We start from the raw sequence: 24348 nt of genomic DNA on the forward strand, positions 1-24348 counted from the left end.
AATTTTGTTCTCATTTCTTGAATGATTTGTCACCATTTATTATAATGTTATCTTCTGTGTTTCTGATTTTTCAGTATGAATCATATATTTTCCTGTATTTAATTTACTTCATGTAGAGGTTTGTGTTTATTTCATTTTGTTCTCCTGATCTAAGGATTCCTGAATATTCCCAAAACTTCCCCTGTGTTACTGGGCCTCCTTTAGATTTGTAGATTTTTCAGGCGTCTATGAATATTTATTTTTTCTATTTAACATCTAACAAATTCATATGTGAGCTGTATTAAGACTTAAACACCTAGAACTATTTCTGTGAGTTTTTCCCTCTACATTTAACTTGATTTAACACCATTTATTATATTATGCTTTCTATCTTGCATTTCTCAGTGAAAATCATATATTTTCCTATGTTTCCTGTGTTTCATTTACTGATCAGGTAGATGCTCATAAAATCTCAGAGGAAATTCTGAGGTTATCATCTGAAAAACTGAAGAAAAATGGACTTTTTCTGCAAAATATATTGACTCAACATAAAAACAAGTCAAGTTTCAAACGTCTAGAAATGTTACTATATTTAATCATACACACTGCTCATTAATCTCTATTACACTGAGTATCTTTATTTTATTAAAGATTTAAAAAAAAAACAGAAAATGAAATTAGTCTCAACTCAAACTGAATTTAGAGTTAAAAATGTCATTAATTGTTTAGCTCTTCAACAGTTTTATCCACTTTATTACGTTCCAGTATTTGCCATGGGTACCAGGACATGACCCTGTGGAACTCCAGTAGTAACACTTTGAGGACATACTCTGAGCTACACAAACTAAACACAAACTGTAACGCAAACATCACAAAATACATCTTCAGCTCCAGGTATTAACACTGTCTTTACTGTTAATTTTGCAAGGTTTAGATAAAATGTGAAAATGTTTATTAAAGTTCAGCATTGTTGTCAGTTAGTGACTTTTTTTAGACCTGTGTTAAAGAGGTTTTTAGTCTAAAAAGGTTTAAGTTGAAGACAGTTTCCATGGAATAACAAAACAGACCCAAAAAGTTATGAAAGCTAAACTTGAGCTAAATTTCAAGCAGTTTAATATGGCCTGTATAATAAAATGCTAGTTTTCAACCATTGACTTAATTGTGTTGTATTTAATTTAATTTCAGATGCGTATAGTCATCATTTTTTGTTTCATTGCTAAGTTTGGACGTTTCCCAACGCTGCTGTTAGTAACAGAAAACACTGAGGACACGTGACTCAGTCTATGAACACATTAGACTCAAAACAAACAGAGAAAAACAGAAATCTGACAAAATAAGACAAGAAGCAAAGACACAGGCAGAGAATGAGGCGTCTGCAGGTTCTACGTCCAACAGAAGAATTAACGTTTCTGAATAAAAACGCTGATTTAAGCCCAAACAGGAATGTGAACAGAATACTTTAAAATCACCAAATGGATTGAGACAATTTCTGCAAAAACCTAATCAATAAATTGCAATTCACTAACAAATACAAAGTGATTTGCAAATTAAAAATATGATGGATAAAGTACAGTGTTTTGAGCACAGATAAAATAAACACATACATGATGCCAAAGAAACAACTAAAATGTCTTAAAAGTACTAAAAATATGCATCATGTTACAGTCTTTCTACTGGGTTTGTGTTGATTATTTCACCTCCACAACAGCAGGTGGCGCTGTTACAAGTACAGGTGGTAACTTTGAGCTTTTTAAACCCTTTAAGTTCATTGTAAGGGTTCAATAATGTTCTAGATATTATATTTTAGGGTATTTTAGGACTTTTTCTTAGTTTGCAAACCAAAATGTTTATGATTGTTGTGTTTTTTAAAAACATTTTATCTTTATTTTATTTAAGATTAGCAGGGATTTACGTCAAATTTTAACTTTATCCATTTCAGTCACTGTAAAAACAGATCAACTGCAAAGAGGATAAATATTCTTAAAGTCCTGTAGTTTTAATAATGAGTGGAGGTGACGTTATTGGAGCTGCAGACGCCTCCTCCTCCCTCAGCATCACTACAGCAGCAGTACCAGGCTGTTTCCTGTCGAAATGAGCAGAGCCCGGAAATCATCTGACACCATCTGTCCTGAACGCTTCTGTGGACCGCCACAGCAGAGGAGGAAGAGGAGGACAGAGGAGGAGGACAGAGGAGGAGGATGAAGACAGAGGAGGAAGGGGAGGAAAGAGGAGGAAGAGGAGGATGAAGATAGAGGAGGAAGGGGAGGAAAGAGAAGGAAGGGGAGGGTGAAGACAGAGGAGGAAGGGGAGGAGGATGAGGAGGAAGGGGAGGAGGATGAGGAGGAAGAGGAGGAAGAGGGCAGATGCACAGAAATACGATGGAGGAGGTGAGTAAAGGTCGGGAGGAGGAAGAAACAAAAAGATAAAAAGCACAAACAGTTAAACAGAGTCAGAGCAAAGTAAAACCAGCAGACAGATGGACAGACGGACAGGGGGCGGGGCCTGAGGGGGCGGGGCCTGAGGGAGGCCAACGCTGAAGCAGCACAAAGCGACAGAGACCCCCGGTGGACAAACAGGGAACTGAACTCCATGCTGACGATGGACCGGACCGGACCAGACTGAACCAGACCAGACCCCCGAGCAGGACCACATGGACCGGTTTAAGAGAGATTCAGAATCCAGGCTTTTCAACCAACATCCAAACCCAATCAGAACTAAAAGACCAGATCTAAAGGCTGAGTGTCCAGTCGACTTCTGCAGTTTGGAGTTTGGGGTTTGGATGGTTTCCATTTTATTATCAGCTCCAGAGTCAGTCTGGACACGTTACACACATTATTTCAGTTGGATGTTAGTTCCACCTGAAGTTGTTGGTAGTTGGAACCAAATATGTTGAAGACTGCAGTGCACGTATTATTTGTCATTTGACTCTGTTGTTGTTTATGGATATATTTATGTTTATACGTAGTTATACTGTTGTTGTTACTGTAATTTCTATATAAATATTTTTTATATCCTTTTACTTTTATACTTTTATGGTTGTTGCTTCATCTGGTTCTGGAATAAAGGACAAGCTGTTTGTCATTTTCATACATGTGTGTTTCACATTTTTACTATTTTTTCACCTACTCAAATTGTTTAATTGAATTGAAAAAAATAATTGATAGCTGCAGCTCTAAATAATGTATCTTTAATTAATGACTGAATAACTTTTTTTCCCCCAAAAAACAATTCAATTTTGATATCTAGATTTCAAAACGTTGCATCTTGGAAGTGTTTAGAGATAAAGTCATACTGTAAATGAGAAAAATAATGGGTATGACCCAAAATTTATGATGGGAGTAAATTTACTCATCTAATTTGCATATTGTGACATCACTGGGCGGTGGCCATATTGGATTGTAGAACTTTGAACATATTTACATGGAAGTTTTGTTTGTGCTTTTGTTTTTTTGTCATTTTATCCTTAAAATAAATGAACTTTAAATATTAGTAGAAAATAAAATGCAGTAAGTTATTTATTTATTTATTTTCAAATCCAAGCAACAGAGTAGACAAATCTGTCCTCATCTATCCAAACTAAACATAAATGAACTTTACTTACTAAATCAGCTCGGGCCTTTAATCTGGATTTTCTTTTTCACTTTGAATAGAAACATGTCCTGAAATGGTGTTAGGATTGAAGGGGCACATGTCCGTCCTCTAATGGTGGGAGGTGGTAACAAGATTTGGAAACTATCTGGAGTTATTATGGTCTGTTTTGTTCAGTTATGTTACTATATTACTTACAATATTGCAACTATTGCTCTTAAAGGGTGAATAAACACATTATTTCTTGGTCTGTACCATCGTTTCTACATCCATGTTCTTACACAGCTGTAGTTTAGACTCTGTTTTTTGTTTGGATTCATGTATTGATAGCACTGACTTTGGTTTGATTTAAGGTGTCGGTGGTGTGGTCTCCTGCTCAGGGGTCCGACAAACCCCCCGGTCCCTCCTCCGCCGGGTCCCGAGGCTCCTACCTGCTTGTCGTTCTCCACATCGTAGCCCAGACTGATCAAACAGGCCTTGAACTCCTCGGCCATCAGGGCCCCGCTGTGGTCCTGAGATCGGCCAAACACCCAATCACAGAGCGCCACGTGGAGAGGACGCCGCGACCGCGACACACGGATGGACGGGGTGGAGGTGGAGGATGGACGGGATGGAGGGTCCACGGCATGCAAGGACCAGGACATGAGGACGAGGATGGACACACACACATTCATGGATGGTTAGACAACAGGACGTGACTGAGACGTGAAGAAACGTCACCGCTTTCACAGCACATGAGTGTCTTCGGCAGCAAAAATCCACAGATAAGAATACAACAAACTGGATGGATCTACACCTGCAAGCGGCTATACCCGGGTCCAGCACCAGACAACAGATCCAGAGTGGATTAGACTCACAAAATTATCCACAACAAACCCTTCAACCAAGTGCATTTAAAGTATTAAATTGTTAAACTTTATTACAAATCTCAATGTTTCTCGCTTTTTTGTGTCGTTACTGTCCGATGTTTGAGACCTAAATAACACTGGTCAACAATATTTTATAAATTATCCACCTCAGAAATTAAATGCTAAATCTTACATACTTTAATAAGATAAACTGGAAACAAATGACCAAAGTGTTGGTCATATGATGTTTTCAATGTATATGATAAAATTATATCATACATAAATACAGTTTTGTTGACGATTTCCCCCATTTTTTATTATTTCATTGATTTCCTTGATAATCTCTTAATTTTGATCATAATTGAATTCATTTTTGTTTACTTCCTTGTTTAGTTTCTTCATTTTTGCTCATTTTAATGATTATTTTCCCCCTTTATTTAATATTCTATTAATTTTCTTGATTATTCTCTTTACTTAGTTAAAGAGTTTGTTACTTTTTGCTCATTTCCTTTTGTTTTTGTGATTCATTTACCAATGAAAAGTCTATAAACCAGCATTTGGACTTAAGGTTATTATTACCTCCGCCAAGGAGGTTAGGTTTTTGCCAGGGTTTGTTTGTTTGTCTGTCCGTTAGTGTGCAACATAACTCAAAAAGTTATGGAAAGATTTTAATGAAATTTTCAGGGTTTGTTGGAAATGGGATAAGGAAGAAATGATTAACTTTTGGGGGTGATCGGGGGTGGGGGGGCCCACTGATCAGCCTTGGCGGAGGTCTGCGCTCTCCGAGTGCTTCTAGTTATTTATTTATTTTTTTAAATAACGACTGAAACTTGGTAAATTTTCATCACTTTTATTCAGGAGGTTTTTTACTTGTAGACCAGTGGAATCAGATTCATCAAGGAAAAATGTAGATATAAAATATTCGAGAATGTTTGTGCTAGCGCCCCCTTGTGGCCAATATATTGCAGTTTTTTTAACTAAAGCATTTCATGGTGTTTTATCGCTGATTAAAGTTTAACCTCTCTACCTCCAATTAAGTTTCTGGATTTACTTAAAAATAATAAATCTATGTATATATGCATTTACATATATGTGTTACTGTATAATGTGTTTACATAAATCATATCATATTTGTTCAGAATAATATAAAGCCAGAAACCAAATTATTTAATAATAAGTATCAGGCATATAATAGTATATAGTATAGATATGCTTAGACTAGGAAGATTATTACTGTCATTAATTTTTAAGGAGAAGGGGTGGGAGTTTATAAGTTATGCTTCTTCTCACTCCTTCTCAAATATGTATTACATGTCTTATGTTTAAGTGTTTTGTTTATTTATTTTTTTCTGTTTTGACATTCATATTCGAATAAATACATTAATCAGTCAATCAGTCAATAAAAATCTGGGTAAAAACAGCAGCTGGTGCTTGGACCCAAAGGTTTGATCATTAAAACACTGATTTTCTAAAATAAATCCCAGGAGTTTCAACTGTCTCAGAACATGTAAAAGACAAGTATGAGTGACAAATACAACAGTCGATTATCACAGAAAATGTACGTTTCAATATGTTCCTGAACGCTGTGGATCGTGTCGTGCCGTCGACACACAGATGTGACGAAAAAGACGTTTCTCACACAGAATGATGCATGATGGGATACATGAGAGACCACATGACCGGCCTTCTGAGTGTTTAAAGCACGGTCATGTCAGACATTAACACCAGGCAGTGACAGTGTGACGCAGCAGTGCATCATGGGACGACGGCGCTGCTCAGATTTAGACCAAACAACAGAAATAACCGGTGACATGTGACGTAAACCCCAAAAAAACTAAGAAATTCAGCAAGAAGACGATCATTAAACTAAAGAAGAAACTGTAATACAATAAAATGACTTTAATATAAAAGTGAGAATAATAACCCAGTGCTGCTCTGATAGAATGAGGTTATTAATTATGTAGTAAAACTTTTAATAAGATGATTTGTTTAGTTACTGAGTTACTTCTTTGTCTCCATCAGCAGCGTTTACACCTGGAATTTAACACCTGTAACTGTTTTTGTGGCATTTATTATCAACATTTAACCTTTTATAAGTGATTTATCATCATTTATTATAATATTATCCTCTGTATTTTGCATTTTACAGAGAAAATCATATATTTTATGATATCTAATTTACTGATCATATAGATATTCATTATGTAAATTCAAAGGTTATATAAAAACAGAGAAAACTGAAGAAAAGGTGATTTTTTTCAGCAAAACATCATTAACTGAACATATAAACAACTGTCTCCATCCGCTGTCATTTATTAAACTACATGGACTTTTTCAATATTTCTATTTTTTCTATTTAACATCTAACAAAAATATAAAAGAAATATGTACAAAGTATTAAGACTTAAAGACCTATAACTATTTTTGGGGAGTTTTTCCTCTATATTTAACCTGATTTATCACCATTTATTCTAAAGAAATCTTCTGTATTTTACATTTTTCAGTGAAAATCATGGGTTTTCCTTTATTTAATTTACTGAACATATAGATATTCATTATGTAGTCAAAGGTTATTATATAAAACCGGAGAAAACTAAAGAAAAGGTGATTTTTCCAGCAAAATATATCATTAACTGAACATAAAAACAGGTGTCTCCATCCGCTGTCATTCATCAAACCACATGGGCTTTTTCAGTATTTATTTTTTCTTTTTAACATCTGACAAAAATATAAAGGAAATATATGCAACGTATTAAGGCTTAAAGACCTATAACTATCTTTAACCTAATCCATCACCATTTATTCAAGAGAAATCTTCTGCATTTTACATTTTTCAGTGTAAATCATGTATTTTCCAATATTTAATTTAATGATCATGTGGATGTTCATAAAATCTCTGAGTAAATTCAAAGGTTATTATATCAAAATGGAGAAAACAGAGGAAAAAGTGACTTGTTCAGCAAAAACAAAATAAGAATATATAAAACTCACCTAATTTTTTTCCCTTAATGCTGTGTAATTACTTTTAGTTTGATGCTCTGTGATTCAGATGAATGTACTGATTGATTCTTTACTCAGTGGTTAATTTCCGACAGTAGGAGGTGATGATGTTTACTGATTATCTGGTGTCGTGAAGAAGATTGATGGAGTATCGTAAACCACCTGCACTGTTGACCATCCTAACCCTGTAACTCATTAATAGATGTTAAAACAGCTGATGAAGACAAAATAATGTAACCAGCAACATGTGAGATTTACCAGAAAAAAGATAAAACCTGCATCTTAATTTCAGCTTAAAATGATGGAGAAAGTGCATCTGATATAATTAATAATCCAATCTTCTCCTTTATAAGGGTGGTTTTATAGAGTCACGGAAAAATTATTAGACCTTCAAAAGTCATCAAAAACAACGGTTATGCAATCCAATACTAACTCCTGTGTGTATCATGTGACTAAAACAGACAGAAAAGAAAACATGGAATGCCTAAAAGCACTGTTTTTGTCAGTACAATGCCATAGATATTGATGTAAGAACTGAAGGGATTTTGGTTATTATCAAGAAAACATGGAAAATGGATAGATATCAGCTCTGAAATTAAACTACTATGAGCTATTTTTGTTGTTATCATTATATTTGTCCAAACAAGTCCACCTTTAGTTGTACCAGGCATTAAAATGAACAAGAAATGGAAGAAATCAAGAGTGGTCTAATATTTTTTTCCGTGTAAACTGTGGTTAAACCCTGTTTCCTCTAAAATCCCAGTGAACTGTTAACTCTGCCGCCGCCGTGATCACCTCCACATGTGCACGTTTGTGTAGATGTAACCAGGATGAAATACTCACACGCTTGGCTCTCCTCTCAGCCAATCCTAAGGTCTAAACATCCATTCAGTCACGTTACACATTAACACGGAAACGGTTCCAGACTCACATCACACGTCACAGCAGGTTGAACCCATGAAACCAGTGGGATGAAGATCTGAAGACGGACTTTACTCAAATATTCACAGTGTCGATGCTTTTCAGACTTAACATCGGATACTTTACTCATTCATTAGCGCATCATCGGTTTACGGTGAAAGCCCCCTTTCCACCAGATTCTCGGGAACTTTTATTATCAGGAACTTATTTACCTGGTAGAGATAATTCCTGGTAATCTGTGTGGTTTATGTTTCCACCTCAAAGTTCCTGAAAATTTACTCAAATGAGGCTCGGTCGTTTCCTGTTGCCAAGTCGACATCCAGGTGAATTTCTTTTGAGAGTTTTTCGTAAATATGTTTGACAAGGACCATAAGGTCATGGGAGGAGGAGGAGGAGGAGGAGGAGATGAAGATGAGGAGGAGATGAGGCTGAGATAAAGCAAATTTCTAATGTTCCACCAGTGGGGCTGGGCAGTTTAAGATATGCAATGTTATTTATTGTTGTTGTCAATTTATTTTTCTTGTTTCTTATTATTACTACTATTATTATAATTACTACTACTATTAGTTACATACTTATATTACTTATATATCATTGTAATGCCTACTATTACTGTAATCACTTTATTGTAACTTTTATTCTGTGATTATTAAACTATTTATATATATGTGTGTGTATATAGTGCATATTAACGTAATAATTTATTATTATTCCTTTATTATTTGCTGTTTCTACTAGTACTTTATGTGAAATGGCCTGTGTTTTCACTACTGTTTTTATAGTTACTGTATTATTTTCTTGTAATATTTATTATATGTGTACGTTTGTTGTGCTGCTACTGGAAACTCTATTTCCTGAGGGTTCTGCCCAGGGGATCAATGTTCTGTCTAATCTAATCTAATTTAATCTAATCTAATATATTCAGATGATTGCAATGTACAGGTAAGAGTGAGACAAATACAGTCAAGTGTGTATTCACCAAATGGACGTAATCATCGTCCACTTCTCGTATCTTCTTTTGCTGTTTTCCAAATTATCAAAACTAAAACTCCGTGAAATATTGTAGAAACAAAACAAACAGGTGTTCAGCTGCAGACTATGCATCTATGGAGGTGAACAGAAGTGGGGAACGCTGCAAGTGTGTTCCACCAATCACTGTTCTTCAACACTCAGAATCTGAAAAGGCCCGCCCCTGGTCCAGGAACTTTTTTCAGGTAAAGTCTGATGTCGAGGGAATGTTTTTTACTGGGTATTTTTGGTGGAGATGGTAAAAGCTCCTGCGGTGCGAAAGGGGCTAATGTGGACACTGTGAAGATCTGAAAGAACATCTTGAGGTCTAACATCTGCACAGACTTCAGAGGCCAGTTCACATCTGAAAACACAGACACAAAAGCAGCGGATGAGCCATGACCCCTGACCTTGTCGAAGTGGTTGAAGGAGGCGCGGTACTCGTGGAGCTGCTCCTGGCTGATGCCCTTGGCGTCACGCGTCAGGATCTGGTTCTCGATCTCGTTGATGGTCCTGGCGATGGTGGTCAGCAGCTGCTCCCAGCCCACACGGAGGTGCTGCAGGGGTCAGGGGTCAGCACGGGGTTAGTTACAGTTTTTTTATCAGCATCACTGGATTCATAGACTTCTCTTAGCAATATGGACAGATCTGCAGCAACAAGATTTAACTTAGCCTTTTCCTACATACAAAGGGTTTTTCTGTCATTAATAAGGAAGGAGTTACTCTATAATTGCAAAAAAGTACATATTTAGGGTGATGTGAAACTGCAGAAATAGAAAAAGACACTCTCAAAACTCAATTATCTTGTGATTTGTTAGATTTGGTTTCAGGATTTTAGTTTTTTTCCCTCAAACCACAACAGACAATAACTACAATTTGACCTAATCTCAGACAAAACACATCTAATTCACTTCTATTTTACTTCCTACATGAGTAATGTCACCATCCAGTGTCACAAAAAGCTTGGGTCACAGTTGAGGGTGTCCTAAAACTCTCCATTTAAGCTATTTGTTTCTTCACATTTTTAAATGAACAGTCTCTGGACCTTTCGCTTTCACTTTAATAAATAAAATCCTGAGTGAATTTTCTCTGGTAAAATAAACACAACCTCCGTAAACCTGACAAACCAAACACCTGTGTATTAAAGCTGAACCTGCAGCCTTAATATACAGTGGTTGGACAAAATAATGGAAACACCTTCACCTCAAGATGATAATGCCCCAATCCATACAGCTAGAATTGTTAAAGAATGGCATGAGGAACATTCTAATGAAGTTGAGCATCTCGTATGGCCGGCACAGTCCCCAGACCTCAACATTATTGAGCATTTATGGTCAGTTTTAGAGATTCAAGTAAGACGTCGATTTCCACCGCCATCGTCTCTAAAAGAGTTGGAGGGTATTCTAACTGAAGAATGGCTTAAAATTCCTTTGGAAACAATTCACAAGTTGTATGAATCAATACCTCGGAGAATTGAGGCTGCAATTGCCGCAAAAGGCGGACCTACACCATATTAAATTATATTTTGTTGATTTTTTAAGGTGTTTCCATTATTTTGTCCAACCCCTGTAATGTCATCAGGTGGGTTGCACTGCCCTCTAGTGTCCGTTTGAGGAACTACAGGTTTTATCATCCCTGCAGTGTGTATGTGGGTGGACGTGCGTTACCTCCATCGTGTAGTCGGTGTACTTGTTGTCGAAGATGAGGGCCTCCTGGATGAGCGTGTGGTTCGACTCCAGATCGTCGATGTTGGGTTTGTAGTCGATGATGCTCTGCTCGTAGTCTTTCAGGTTGGTCAGCTGATCCTCCAGAGTGCCGTTCATCTCGATAGATATCCTGCCAATTTCCTGACAACGCAAAAAAACATTAAAAAAAAAAAAATTATGTAAGTTTTACAGATAAGATACAAAATAATATCAACGGCATAGCTTCTCTCTTACATTATATAAAAACAGTAGGTAATATACTACAACTGTACAGTGTGTATAATGACAAAATATCAAGTTTTAAATTAAGGAATTCTATTGAAAAAATGGATTGGAAAGGAATAAATAAATACATTTTTAAAAAGTAAATGAAAATAAAGAATAAAGTAAAAATAAATAAATAAGTGAATAAAAAGCATAAAAATAAATATCTTTGTTTTACATAAAACTAAAAAAATAATAAAGTAAAAATAAATAAATGAATGCATTAACAAATAAATAAAAATGAAATTAAAAAAAATAAAAATATTCACAGTCATGGTAACTATATGGTCCATAAACATCCTTCATCTTCGTCATTATGATTAAGTTTTGGACATAATCAATGAAAGGTTTCCATATCTTTTCAAACTTTTGTTTTTTTTTTTATGTAAGTATTTATTTTATTCTTTCGATAGCGGGGTTTGTTAACATCTGTCTCTACCACTGAGTCACATTTGGTCTTTAACTCCTTTTCATAAAATGACCTGTTACTGTACTTAATCTGCCTGAAGCTGAATCAGAACAGAGACAATGTCCACGTCTACACGTCCAATTGTCCAAATGACTCACTATTAGTACAGAAACAGAAGAGATATGATGATGGAAATAAAAGACAGGAACAGAAAATTACATGAATATTCAGGTTGATTTCTGTGAGGAACGTGTTTGCTGGTAAAGTTCCATCCAAATAAGTTTAAAGAAGTGTTAGTTCTTTAAAAACCTGGAAGCCTTCAGATCCAGATGGCGTCCCATCTGAAGTCTTTAAATCCGTTTTTGCACCTTTATCGACTGAAATGTTAGAGCGCTCACTGCAGCTGGTCTGGATTAAAATGAAAACTAAAACACTAACTGTGACTTTTATTCATGATGCAAACCTTTATCAGTTCAAAGCACACATAGAGCTGTGCAATGAAACCATCATTAATATTACACACAAACCACTTCTTTTGTCCTTAGGGTTAATTTTATTCATATCTTGAGCTAAATCATTCATCAGCTGTTTCCTGCTGGACTCAGATTGCACTCATTTTACTAAACAATGGATGAAATAAGCAGTGAATCATGACGACTGAGACTAAAAACAGTGATTTATCTTGCACTTCTTAATATGATTTTCATGTTTTCCTCTTACATCTTTGACAAGATAAGACAATTAGTCTTTCTCTAATCTACATCTCATATCTTACAACATTTCTGTCTTATACCTTGTGATGTCTTTTTGCATATTATACAACATTTTTGTCTTGTTTTGTCCAATTTAACACAACAAATAGCCTCTGGTTTTGTCAGTTCTTATAACTTCAGCCAACACCACAAATGCATAAATACTGAGTTTACATTTATCATAATTACAAATGTAAACCAATATGAAACCATACACTAAAATATGCTAAATACACACACAAAAAAAGCTAAATACACAATCAGGGTATCTGCAGGTTTGATGAAGCTCAATTTATGACTTTTTTCATCATTATAACCACATTATTTAATTTTTCGCACAGTTCTTTATGTATATTTCTTTAATTATCATATTGATAACATTGTTTAGTACATATTATACAAACTACTCTTCTATTTGTGTTTTATATATTTATATTCTTTGTCTTTTTGTTGTATTGATAATTTCTTTCCTGCTACTTTATTATACTTAAATGGAGCAACTGTAACACAAACATTTTCCCCTAGGGTTACTAAAGTATTCCGATTCTTCTTTGGTCATATTTCAGTTCTTCCGTTCACATAAATATCAGTCCAACAGGCCTCACAGTTATTGTGTTGAACCAGTCTGAACCATGTTTCAGTCCAGCTAATGTTCCATTTGTCGTTGACTAATGTTTCTGCTACTGACGCTGCTAAAGCTCATACCTGAACCTGACAATGTTCATCGCCATCACACTTATGGACTTATCATCCAATAAATGGGAATTGGGTGATACCATTCAGATGCACCCCTTTTGGCCAAAATGTGCTGTCAACAGTAGGAGGTAAATTTTGGAATATCCTGCCCCTCCCAATAAGAGAGTGTCCAACATGCAACACTTTTAAAACTCACTTAAAACAGCAGCTCCTAGAAAACAAGTCACTTTGAATTGACGTACATTTCATCACCCATACACTGTCTCTGTTTAGTTGTATGTAAGTATAGAGGTGAATGTATAGGCTAATGCCCCCGTGATCATCCTATGTCTATTTGTTTATTTGCTTATTTTGATGATGTCTATGTCATCATTATGTGCATTTTTAAATTTTTAATTGATAGCAAATGAGTGATGTATTAATGTTGGCGGTTTTATGTCTTGTTTCTGTCACCTGTCTAGGAACTGCAGATGAAAAGTAGTTATTTTTACTAATTCTGTTCATAAATATGCATGGTCCCAATTAAATAAACCAATAAAATAAAAATAAATAAACAGTCAACGGCCAGTAGTTTGTCAGTTGGTCTTAACTTTCTCATGATGCAAATTCAGTCTTTCAGTTGAAGAAGCTGCATGTTTATTTCAACTTTACTAATGGAAATCACTGAATGTATATTCCGTGCTGCTCTAAATCTGACTGGTGGAAACATGTCTGTCCATAAATGAGCTCACCTACCTACAGAACAGATGTACAGTTCAAAACCGTAGGCGTGATAACAAACAGTACCATTACCATGGCTCCTAAATCCTCCAACTGTAACTTCTATGAGCTCACTGTTGCACAATGTTGGCTTTAAGACTGTGACAAAGTACAAACAGCTGAGCAAAGACCAACCACATTAACACAAAGGGAAGCACCGGGACTAAAAGCGTGGCCTAATCCATTACCTCCATCTTGTTCTGTATCCAGGGGCCGACGATGTTGGCCTGGTTGGCGAACTTGCTTCTCAGGGTGTCGTTGGACTGCTGCTTGGTCAGCTCCTCCTGCAGGGCCTGGTCACGGAGAGGCACCAGTTGCATCGCCTGCAAACAAACAAAGGCCTTAACAACAACAACCACAACTGGAACATAAAGCACCTGCAGCTACACTTAACATTGTAGATGGACACGGACATTAAAGAACAGAGTCTACGAAACTTTAAAAAACAGAAAAATAATCTGTGCTAATATTTCAAGTCTGCTCATAGTTCATAGAAGAAAAGATCTGAACAGACTTAACATGGTTGTCGATACTGAGGCGACGGTAAGGTAAGGTAAGAGTAAAGGGAAGGTGAAGGGAAAGGTAAATTAAGGGTAAAGATAAGGTGAATGGAAAGGGAAGTTAAGTTAAGGTAAGGAAAGGTAAAGGTAAGGTGAAGGGAAAGGGAAGCTAAGGTAATTTAAGGTAAGGCAAAGGGAAAGGTAAGGTAAGGTAAAGTAAGGGTAAAGGTAAGGTGAAGGGGAAGGGAAGTTAAGGCAAGTAAAGTTAAGCTAAGGTAAGGGTAAAGGCAAGGTAAAGGTAAGGTGAAGGGCAAGGTAAAGGTGAGGTGAAGGGAAAGGGAAGTTAAGTTAAAGGTAAGGTGAAGGGAAGGGGAAGTTAAGGTAAGTTAAGGTAACGTAAGGTAAGGCAAAGGTGAGGTAAAGGTAAGGTAAGGTAGGATTTCCTGTAATAGTTGATAATGAGGAAACCAAGATAAATGTGACTCTATATTGAGTCTGGACCTACAATAATAGTTTCTGAGAAAACATCCAGTTACTAGCTGTGTTTCCATCCGATGTCAGGCCAATTTAACCCAAATGTTTGAAAACTTGCAAAAAAAAAAAAAAAAAAAAAAAAAAGAACGAGCAAATTCCAAGTATTTCTAGGAAGTGGGCTGCATTACATCATCCGAAGGTGGAACTGTAGGTTAGACATGGCTCTAACAGAGTACAGAAGGTACCACAGTCTGTTATTAGTTTCCATGGTTGTAATGTTTAGTCTTCCACAGATGACAGACCTGTTGCACCACACATTATAGCACTTTGTCAAAGTATCTGGGAAGATACCACAAATACCTGACCTAGCACATCAGACTGTCCTTTCTTTACAAGGGGCCCCATATTTTGTTTTATTGTATTTGAAATTTTTTAGTCTTCTGTATATATATAGTCTTAGGAGTAAGAGGGGATTTTTCTATCTTGTATATTTGCATTTGTATTTATTGTGCTTTGTGTATTTAGTGTGTGTACTGCTGCTGGATGCTTCAATTTCCCTCCGGATCAATAAAGTATCTCTAACTAACTGAAAACTGAAAACGTTTTTCCCCAAATTCCCAGAAATGTGCATTTACTCTAGTTAAAAAAACAAAAACAAACAAGCAAAAAACACCCTCAAATGAACAAAAACATTTTTTCAAAATCTTGGCTTTTTTTTTTAAATTCTGTGTATATTTTCTGATGCAGAACTTCAAAATGCATGGAACAACCAAACTAATATATGTACATCGGTAAATGTGGAGGTTGTTTAAATCAAAGTGTTAAAGGAGAGATTTAATTGTGCGTCATCAGCATAGAAATGGTAACTGAATACAGAGTAGTGGTATCATAAATATAAAAAAGTAAGGGGCCTAATAATGGAGCCATGTGGGACTCCAAACAATCCTGAAAGATAATAAAACCAATCTGAATACAAACCTGAAATGCCTACCAACTTCAATTAAAATATTATGACTAACTGTGTAAAAAAAGCTTCAAAATGATCCGAAAATATTAAAACACAGACAGTTTGTGGAAGGACATTGACGAAAACGCCTCCAACATCACAAAAGGCTACTGTCTTCCATGCATTCTTTGTTGATATATGGTGGAAGTGGTGCACTACCTTTTCCCATTTCTCGTCAATGCTCTCGGGTGTGATGGTGGTGTAGGGGTTGGTTCCGCTCAGTCTGATGCCGTTATAATCTGCGATTTTCTGGACCTCGGCCTGGATGGCCTGGATGGCCTCACGCTCCTTGTTGGCCTCTGGAAGGGTGGACTTGAACTGATCATGGGCTGTCATCAGACCCTAAAGGAGGAACAACAAGAACACTTTAGCAAAAACAGCAAAAAAAAAAACAAAAGAGTGAATTTCTTGCAAAACAAACAGTTCTTGAGTTCTTTATTCATTAAATTTCTTCAGTAAGGATAATTTTGAACATCTCTTTCCAGATTGCAGATACCTGGATCTCTTCAATGTTGTGGACGATGAACATGTCCTGCAGGTCCTCCATAGCTCCCTCCATCCAGTTGTTGAAGGGCGCCGCCCTCTTAGCGTACTCCAGGTACAGCTCATCTATCGACTCCAGCTGCTTTTCTGTCCTCTGTCAGCGAAAAAACAGGTGAGGTTAGTGGATTTAAGAACACAACTTATACTAATACCAAGAACTCTATACTTACTGCACTACTTATACTTTTTGTTTGACAGGCTTTTAGATAAGGGTAGGTTTTATGAACATTTGGTTTTATATTTTTATGGCTGTGTCTGTGTATATAACTGTGTGTTTTTATTGCTTATGTTTTTTTTTGTTTAGTTTTTTACTAATTTTATTGATCATCAAGCTCAAACACTGATCACATACAATCATGAACACTCCTTGACAATAAAACTCATTTAACAATTACTGTACCAGTTAATTTCCAAGTAGGAAGGGGAGAAAATGAATAGCATAAGTCAAAGCTAAAGAGAAGTTAAATACTGCTGGAAATCTGTAAAACATAAATAAATGACTGAATCCCTGCTGCATTAGATGTGTAGATGTGCATCATGTGACTGACAGACTGATGGGTCATGGTTGAACTCTGACCTCCAGGGACTCGCGGCGCTTCTGGGTCAGGGATCCAAGGATGTCCCACTGCTCGCAGATCTTCTGACAGCGAGTGTTGACGCTAGGGGAGTCGTAGTAGTCCAGCTCACTAGAACAGAGTGAAGGGCAGAGTTTATCTCAAACCACAGTCACATAGTCAGTGACATAGTAGCCTCTTAAGACCCCAGTGCCCACAGTTCTGTCTGTGTTACCATGGTAATACTATGTGATGCTTCTAGTAATACATTCATTCTATACATCCATGTAACTAGAAGAATATCAGTTAAAAGCTCAATGAAACCGACTGTCAGAAAACAGAACACAACTCAAACTACAAACACTTAAAAGGTAAAACATAAACCAGTTGAACAGTCTGAGACCAACGCATGTCAGGCAAAAGTAACTCTACAGCGCTAACCTAACAGCACTAAGCTCACGCTGAGCATATCCAACAGTACAAGGATTATTTCTCGAATGATAAAACTCACAGAAGACAAAGAAGAGTAAAATTCTTTTAAATAAATAATAAAATAAATAAAATTATTAAATTAAATAAAATTCTTTTAGTAAAAAAAGTAAATTTTCAAAATTTTGTTAAAAAATTTTTTGTTCATTTTCTCAAAGACTTTGTTCAAATTCTTTATTATCTCCATGTTTTGTTCATTTTGCTCACTTTATTTGTTCATTTTTTCGATGGTTTTGCTCATATTTTTTCTCATGTTCATTTTTGTTAATTTTCATAGACATGTCCGATTGTATGTTGATCTTTTGGTTATTTTTTCCTCTTGTTCTTGATTACTTTGTCCATTTGTATTTTTTCCTTGGTGATTTTGTCAATTTTTGTTCATTTTCATGATTATTTTGTCAATTTTCTCAGTGATTTTTATTTATTTATTTTTTCACTCATGTTCATTTTTGTTAAGTTTCTTTTTAATTTTTCATCTTGTATTCATTTTGTTAATTTCCTTAATTTGTCACAGTCCATTTTAATTAATACTGTCAGCAATTTTGTACATTTCTTTTAATTTCATTCTATTCTTGTTCATTTTGTGTAATATTTCTTCATTTTCTCAACAATTTTGTTCAAATTCTTTATTATCCCCATGTTAATTACATTACTAATCAGTAAAATTCACTTAACGGGACAAAGAAGAGCACAAATAAAGGTCACATTATGAAGCCATGATTCTGTCTATGCTTGCCGTTTTCTGATCATGTCATATGAATGAAGTTTCTGCTGTCGGGTAATCCATTGTTTTGTTACATTAAAATGACTCCAGTTTAACAGGTTAAATAGTTTTACGGCGTTGTCTTACTTGAGCTCCTGCGCGATGGCGGCGATCTGCTCCACTCTGTCCTGATGGGCGGCCAGGTCGCTCTCGAAGGCCTCGTGTTTCCGTAGCAACGCCTTAACCTCTGACAGGGAGGCGGTCTCGTAGTCCTTCTGGGTCAGCATGGCCTCTTGACCTGCACACACATAAACACACACTCATTCATTTCCTTCAGCGCTCTCAGACTCTGACTTTGAGCGTTTGTGTGGGATCGTCGGCTCACCCTCGGTCCAGCACTCATGGATGGCGGCCTTTTGACGGAACTTCATCGCCAGGTGATCCAGTCTCTCCAGACGTCGCATCTCGCTGAGGAGCCACTCCTCGTAACCCTTTTCTGCTCCTTCCAGAGTGTGCCACGCTCCGTTAATATCCTGAGGGGAATTATTGGCATTTCAGAGCAGGATGTGAATTACAGGAGGAGTTACAGGTCTGATGAAGCCAAATCTACGACTTTTTAAGACGTTTTTCAAGGCATCTATGGTCAACTTTCAGACCTTACATTCACATTAATAACAGTCCGATAGGCCTCATAGTTATTATCCGCCAACATACACAAAAAAATACACTAAAATACACTAAATAAACACTAACATACACAAAAATACACTACAATACACAAAATACACACTAACATACACAAAAAATATACTAAATTATACAAAATATACACTAACATACACAAAAATACACTAATAACACAAAAAACGCTTTAGAATATACATAATCATTTTAAAATATACTAAAATACAAAAAAATACACTAAAACACTCAAAAGACATGTTAAAGTCACAATCATGGTATCTACAGTTTTGTCAAATTTATGACTTTTTGACACATTTTTCTTGTCATCTTTGGTTAAATTTCAGACCTTCCACTCATACAAGTAACAGTCCAACAGGCCTTACAAATATTATATACCAACATGCACCCAAAAATGCCTAAATATACACTAAAATATACACTAAAAACAAAAAAATGCATTGAAATATACAAAAGTATGCTAAAATACACAAAAATTACTCTAATGTGCAAAATACACTATTAGGGTATCTGCAGGTTTGCAAAATGTTTGAATTTTCAAGACATTTCTCTCTGCATCTTTGGTCAAATTTCAGACCTTCCATACCATATAACCAGACCAGACCATATAAGTAGTAGTCCAATGGACCTTAAAGTTATTATACACCAATGTACACAGAAAACACACAAAAAATATGCAAAAATATGCATAATATGCACAAAAAAATACATTAAAATGAACTAAAATATATTTTAAAAAAAACATTTACTTAAGTATGTGTTTTTATTGCACGTCCAGTTTTTATGTGCCTGTTATTGTCAGTTATTGTTATTTTTATTACTGCAGCAGAACCAATTGTCCCTGGTGGACAAACAAAGGTCTTGAAATCGTCAAAATATGGTGTGTGTATGTGTTGTGTATGAGTGTGTGGACGTACAGACACCATGCGTCCCTCCGACGGCATGAAGGCAGGTCTGTTGCTGAGTCTGAGTTTGGTCTGCAGGGTGTTGAAGTTGATCTCCAGCTGACATTTCTCTTGGACCTGAAGGCGACACATGGACCACATTCAGCAGCAGAAACAACAAACAAGCACCGCAGTGGAAGGTTCAGGTGTGAATGTGCAGAACAGGCGCCGACGCTGGACCTTGGGTGGTTTGTGGACGCGGCGGTAGTCTCTGAAGTCCTCTAGTTTCTGCTGCATCTCAGCCATGGTCTTCTCTGGTTTCCGGTTCTCCAGCCAGGGGATGGTTCTGCGGATCCACTCCAGGAGCTGGACACGAGAAGGACATGGGTCATTAAAGGGGAAAGTCCCACCATGAGGATGAACTGCTCCCATAGACTGTCCACTACACACCGTAACAGGCCAGGATGCAGTTAAAGGCACTAATGACACTTTATTTCACTGCATCATCACTCTAACTGTACTGTTACTGCGTACTGTGTCATTTAGTACAGATTAAGAAGGTATTTTATTATTTTTGCTTATTTTATGGTAGTTTTTATTCTACCCTACTATGTACTTTATTTTACATTTTATTCTTTTATCTTTCTCATGCTGCAAAAACTGAGACCTGGGTAACTATTTCATTCTATCTTCTTGTACCATTAACTGAATGACAATAAAGGTGAGTCAAAAATATGGGGTCTCACACTTATTCATCATGAACTAGGATAACACTTATGTCTACGTTTGACTTCAGATCCAGGTTCATTAGAGGAAAAGCATGTGAACAGAAGTAAAATAGGAACAGAATTACACAGATTAATTCTACTCTGTCAACTGGTGACCCAATAAAATCTGGTCCATGACTCCTTTTAAGAAAGGCCTCGTACTTTCTGCAGCTAAGAGAAATAAAGGCCTGGACGATGAACCACGCATCACAAAATAAAACTAAATAGAATTAAGCGTAAAACCAGCTTTGCCTTGGTTTTGAGCCTGAATTTGCACAAATGGTTAAACCACTGCTGCTTCTTCAAGTAATTTATAAATAAACCAGTATAGAGGAAACAGCAGGAAACTAGAATTACAGAATTCAAGCATTTTTCCAATTTTCAGAAAGTAAAATCTCAGTTAACTGAATTAAAACGATATGTGCCCCAGCCCATCTTTTTAGATTTTTCTTATGTTTTTGATGCTTGGTCAATTTTTTTGGTTTCACTTGACATTTCGAAATAAATAACCTTTACATTCAGATAATTTAGATTTTTATGCAGCAATATAAATAAAATTATTAATACATGTACACATAGTACTCTTAACATTTATTGAAGTTCAAGTGCTGCCCATACAGGTGCCTGATCAAATATATTATACAATTTTTACAACTGATCAAATATCGGCTTTCAAAAAAAAATTAAGGTCGATAGCCAGTATTGAAAAATATCAATACATCAGTCTACCTCTACTCAGATGCATACAGCTTTCAGTGTCTCCTCATATTTTCTTGTACTCACATCGCTGGCCAGCTTCTCGTAGTCCTCCATCAGGTGCTCATTCTCTTGGTTGACCGCCAGGACTTTGCAGATACGATTGGCAGCTGTCTCGGCCTATCAGGAGACAGAATGATGAGTACGGCTCACATCGATTGGTACAAACACCAGTGACACATGTCAATGTGACCGAACCTATGCTGAGTTTCTGCTTTTATTAGTGAAGTCCCTGGACCTGGTATTAAATTAACACTCTTCTAATCACCTGCTTTTATTCTCCAAACTGTGCAAATCCACTCCACACACAAGCAGTGAACTGATTCATCTACACAGGCACGGATTACTCTATTAACGGTAAAAAAAAAAATACATAAAAACTGATAAATCCAACAACTGGGCTCAATGGAGTCTGTGGATTCATTTGTTTTGATGTATTTCAGTTTGTTCTGGCTGATGAAAACATGCTTCCAGCTGCTGGTGGTTAGTTCAATGTGCCAGAGTCACTCTGTGTTTTCCATGCGTCTCAGTTCATACAAGATGACCAGTTACAGTTTGACGTAGCGCTGACGTCCACATCTGTGGGTCCTCATCTAGGGTTTTACACTACAGTACCACTGGAATCAGAAACACAGCACAGACTTCACAACCTGCCTCCAGCTGAAGTAACACATGAGGCATCTTCTGCCTTTTAGAGTCAAAACACATCAGGTCCAGGTGTCTGAACCCATTACACATCAGAGAAACACATTCACCAAACCCCAAAGTTCACAGAAACGTTTACAGTTGAAAAGGTGTTAAAAGCTGAAGAGAAACTGCAGTGACTTCCAGGTCTGGATTCCCAAAACCACATCAGGACCTGAGCTCTGGAAAAACAAAGGCCGCTGTGCTTCACCTGGAAAATATTTATGCTTAGTGTCGCGGTATGTTCAGTACTTTTATTTTTATCATAATAATCCATTCACAGATCTGCTCTACACGTGGAAATGCCTTTCAGAACAGTTCTGAATTTCAGAACAGAGTAATGTGTTGTATTTATTTACAATTCTTACTAAATAAAAACATGACATTTCTTATTTTGGTAAAAACAATGTAATACATGATTCTGATCAAACGCAAGAAGTGATTTTCTTTACACTTTCTTTATTAATTAAATAAACACAACTTTCTGCTGCAGTCACAAAATGTTTTTTTCAGACTCAAATCTTATTTATTTGTAATTTACTTCATTGTCGTTTCTCGGACATCGACTGGGCTGGTTATCAGTAGTTAATGCATTAGCTTACATTAGCTGTGGTTAGTTTGTTGGCTACTATTTGCTATGGTTAATCGATTAGCTTACATTAGCTGTAATTAGCCTGCTAACCAATATTTGCAGAAGATACCTCATTACCTTACATTAGCATCACTTACCCTGCTAGCTAATATGTGCTGTGGCTCCCTCAATAGCTCACATTAATGGGGTTAGCGTGCTAGCTAATATTTACTGCAGTTATCATTTGCTATCACAGCTAACATTTGCTGTGGTTAACTCATTAGCTTACATTAGTAGTGATTAGCCTGCTAGCCAATGTTTTCTGCAGATACATCATTACCTTACAGAAGCTGTGCTAGCCTGTTAGCTACTATTTGCTGTGGTTAATTCCTTAGCCTACATTAGCTTCGGTTAGCCTGCTAGCTAATGTTTACTGAGGTTTGCTATTGATGTTCTAATCCTTACAAAAAGTTTCATCTGATAAATTATTTCTCCTTATGTTATGTTAATTAAACTAAAGAAACCATTTCTAACCAAACAACAGCATTTTAATTAAATACATAAAACATAACATTTTGAAAACAGGTCAAACACTGTATTTCTACACAATTCCATTCAGGTATTAGAGTATGAAACTAAAGCCAGTTTTTATGGCTATATCTGCTTTACTAGATACATTTCTGAACTAAAAGCTTCATATTGAATTAATTTCTGCAGATTCTGACACTCTGAAGTTGGAATCACAGTGGTTTGGTATTAGTCTGGAACCTAAAGTATTAAATGTGCAACAAATGGAAAGAAATTTATGTCAAATAGAATAAAATGGAGATGAGTAAATACATTCTATTTACTTATCTTTATGTAATGTAGTTCATGAGCTTCTTTTGTAAATTTTAAGTGTAATATAAATATTGTGATGTAAATGTAGGACTAATATAAATACATTGTATAAGTATAAAAGGTAAATAAATCACCACATTCTAGTGCCTGATAATCACTCTGATCATATTCTACTGTTCACATAAACCTGACCTCTGATGGTCGACGATCACGGTACTGACATGGTTTTGGGAAACAGAGTCCAACCCAGAGTCTGTAACTTTCAGGGAAACATATTTTATCCAGAAACAGAAGAATCAGAAAATGTGATTTATTTCCAGAGTTCCCATTGTTCCCACTGTTGATTTTGTTGCCAATAATATTTTTTTTCTTCAAGTTTGTTCAGTTTGTAGCTTATTTTGTACATATCACTTACTATTATTCAAAAAAATTTAATTCATTTTTGTTCATTTTATTAAACTATATATATATATATATATATATATATATATATATATATATACACACACACACACACGAACGAAACAAGTGTGTTCATCCACTGTCTTTGATCCAACTTCATGGGCTTTACGGATGAATCAATATTGTAGAAGATGACTGTGTTTCCATGGTAACTACGGAGCCTGTGAACGTCCAAATGGGTCATATCTGATGACCATGAAAAGATGACAAACTAATTATTTACATGCATTGATAGAATTAATGGATCAACAGGTGTTAAATATTTTAGATCAGTAGATGGTTTTGGTCTGTGGTTAATGTTTGGGTCTTTAAGGGTTAAAATGAAGTAGAACTGCTGTAAATTAAGAAAAAATAACTATATTAACCTATAAAACCAATGACAGATACTATTATAAATACTAAAACGCAGCTGTATTGGAGGTATGGGGCGGGTGCGTCCCTCCTGGAGACCAATGGGAACCTGGCGTGTGTTTGTGCGGCTGC

At 36.1% G+C, this 24348-nt stretch overlaps 1 protein-coding gene across 1 annotated transcript in view; it reads right to left on the reverse strand.

Annotated features, from left to right (window-relative positions):
• Positions 1-964: 964 nt before the first annotated feature.
• Positions 965-24348, reverse strand: part of LOC115431561 (alpha-actinin-4-like) — a 41181-nt gene continuing 17797 nt past the window's right edge. The window contains exons 7-18 of the mRNA XM_030152004.1: positions 21336-21428; positions 20026-20151; positions 19819-19923; positions 18585-18732; positions 18347-18497; positions 17031-17139; positions 16407-16547; positions 16070-16252; positions 14119-14253; positions 11012-11191; positions 9755-9901; positions 965-2117 (exon numbers count right to left, since the gene is read on the reverse strand). Of these exons, the coding sequence (XP_030007864.1) occupies positions 2037-2117; positions 9755-9901; positions 11012-11191; positions 14119-14253; positions 16070-16252; positions 16407-16547; positions 17031-17139; positions 18347-18497; positions 18585-18732; positions 19819-19923; positions 20026-20151; positions 21336-21428 (1599 nt within the window). The 3' untranslated portion in view covers positions 965-2036. The remainder of the gene's footprint in view (positions 2118-9754; positions 9902-11011; positions 11192-14118; positions 14254-16069; positions 16253-16406; positions 16548-17030; positions 17140-18346; positions 18498-18584; positions 18733-19818; positions 19924-20025; positions 20152-21335; positions 21429-24348) is intronic.

The sequence above is a fragment of the Sphaeramia orbicularis genome, chromosome 13 (assembly GCF_902148855.1).
Source record: "Sphaeramia orbicularis chromosome 13, fSphaOr1.1, whole genome shotgun sequence".
NCBI classification, from domain to species: domain Eukaryota; kingdom Metazoa; phylum Chordata; class Actinopteri; order Kurtiformes; family Apogonidae; genus Sphaeramia; species Sphaeramia orbicularis.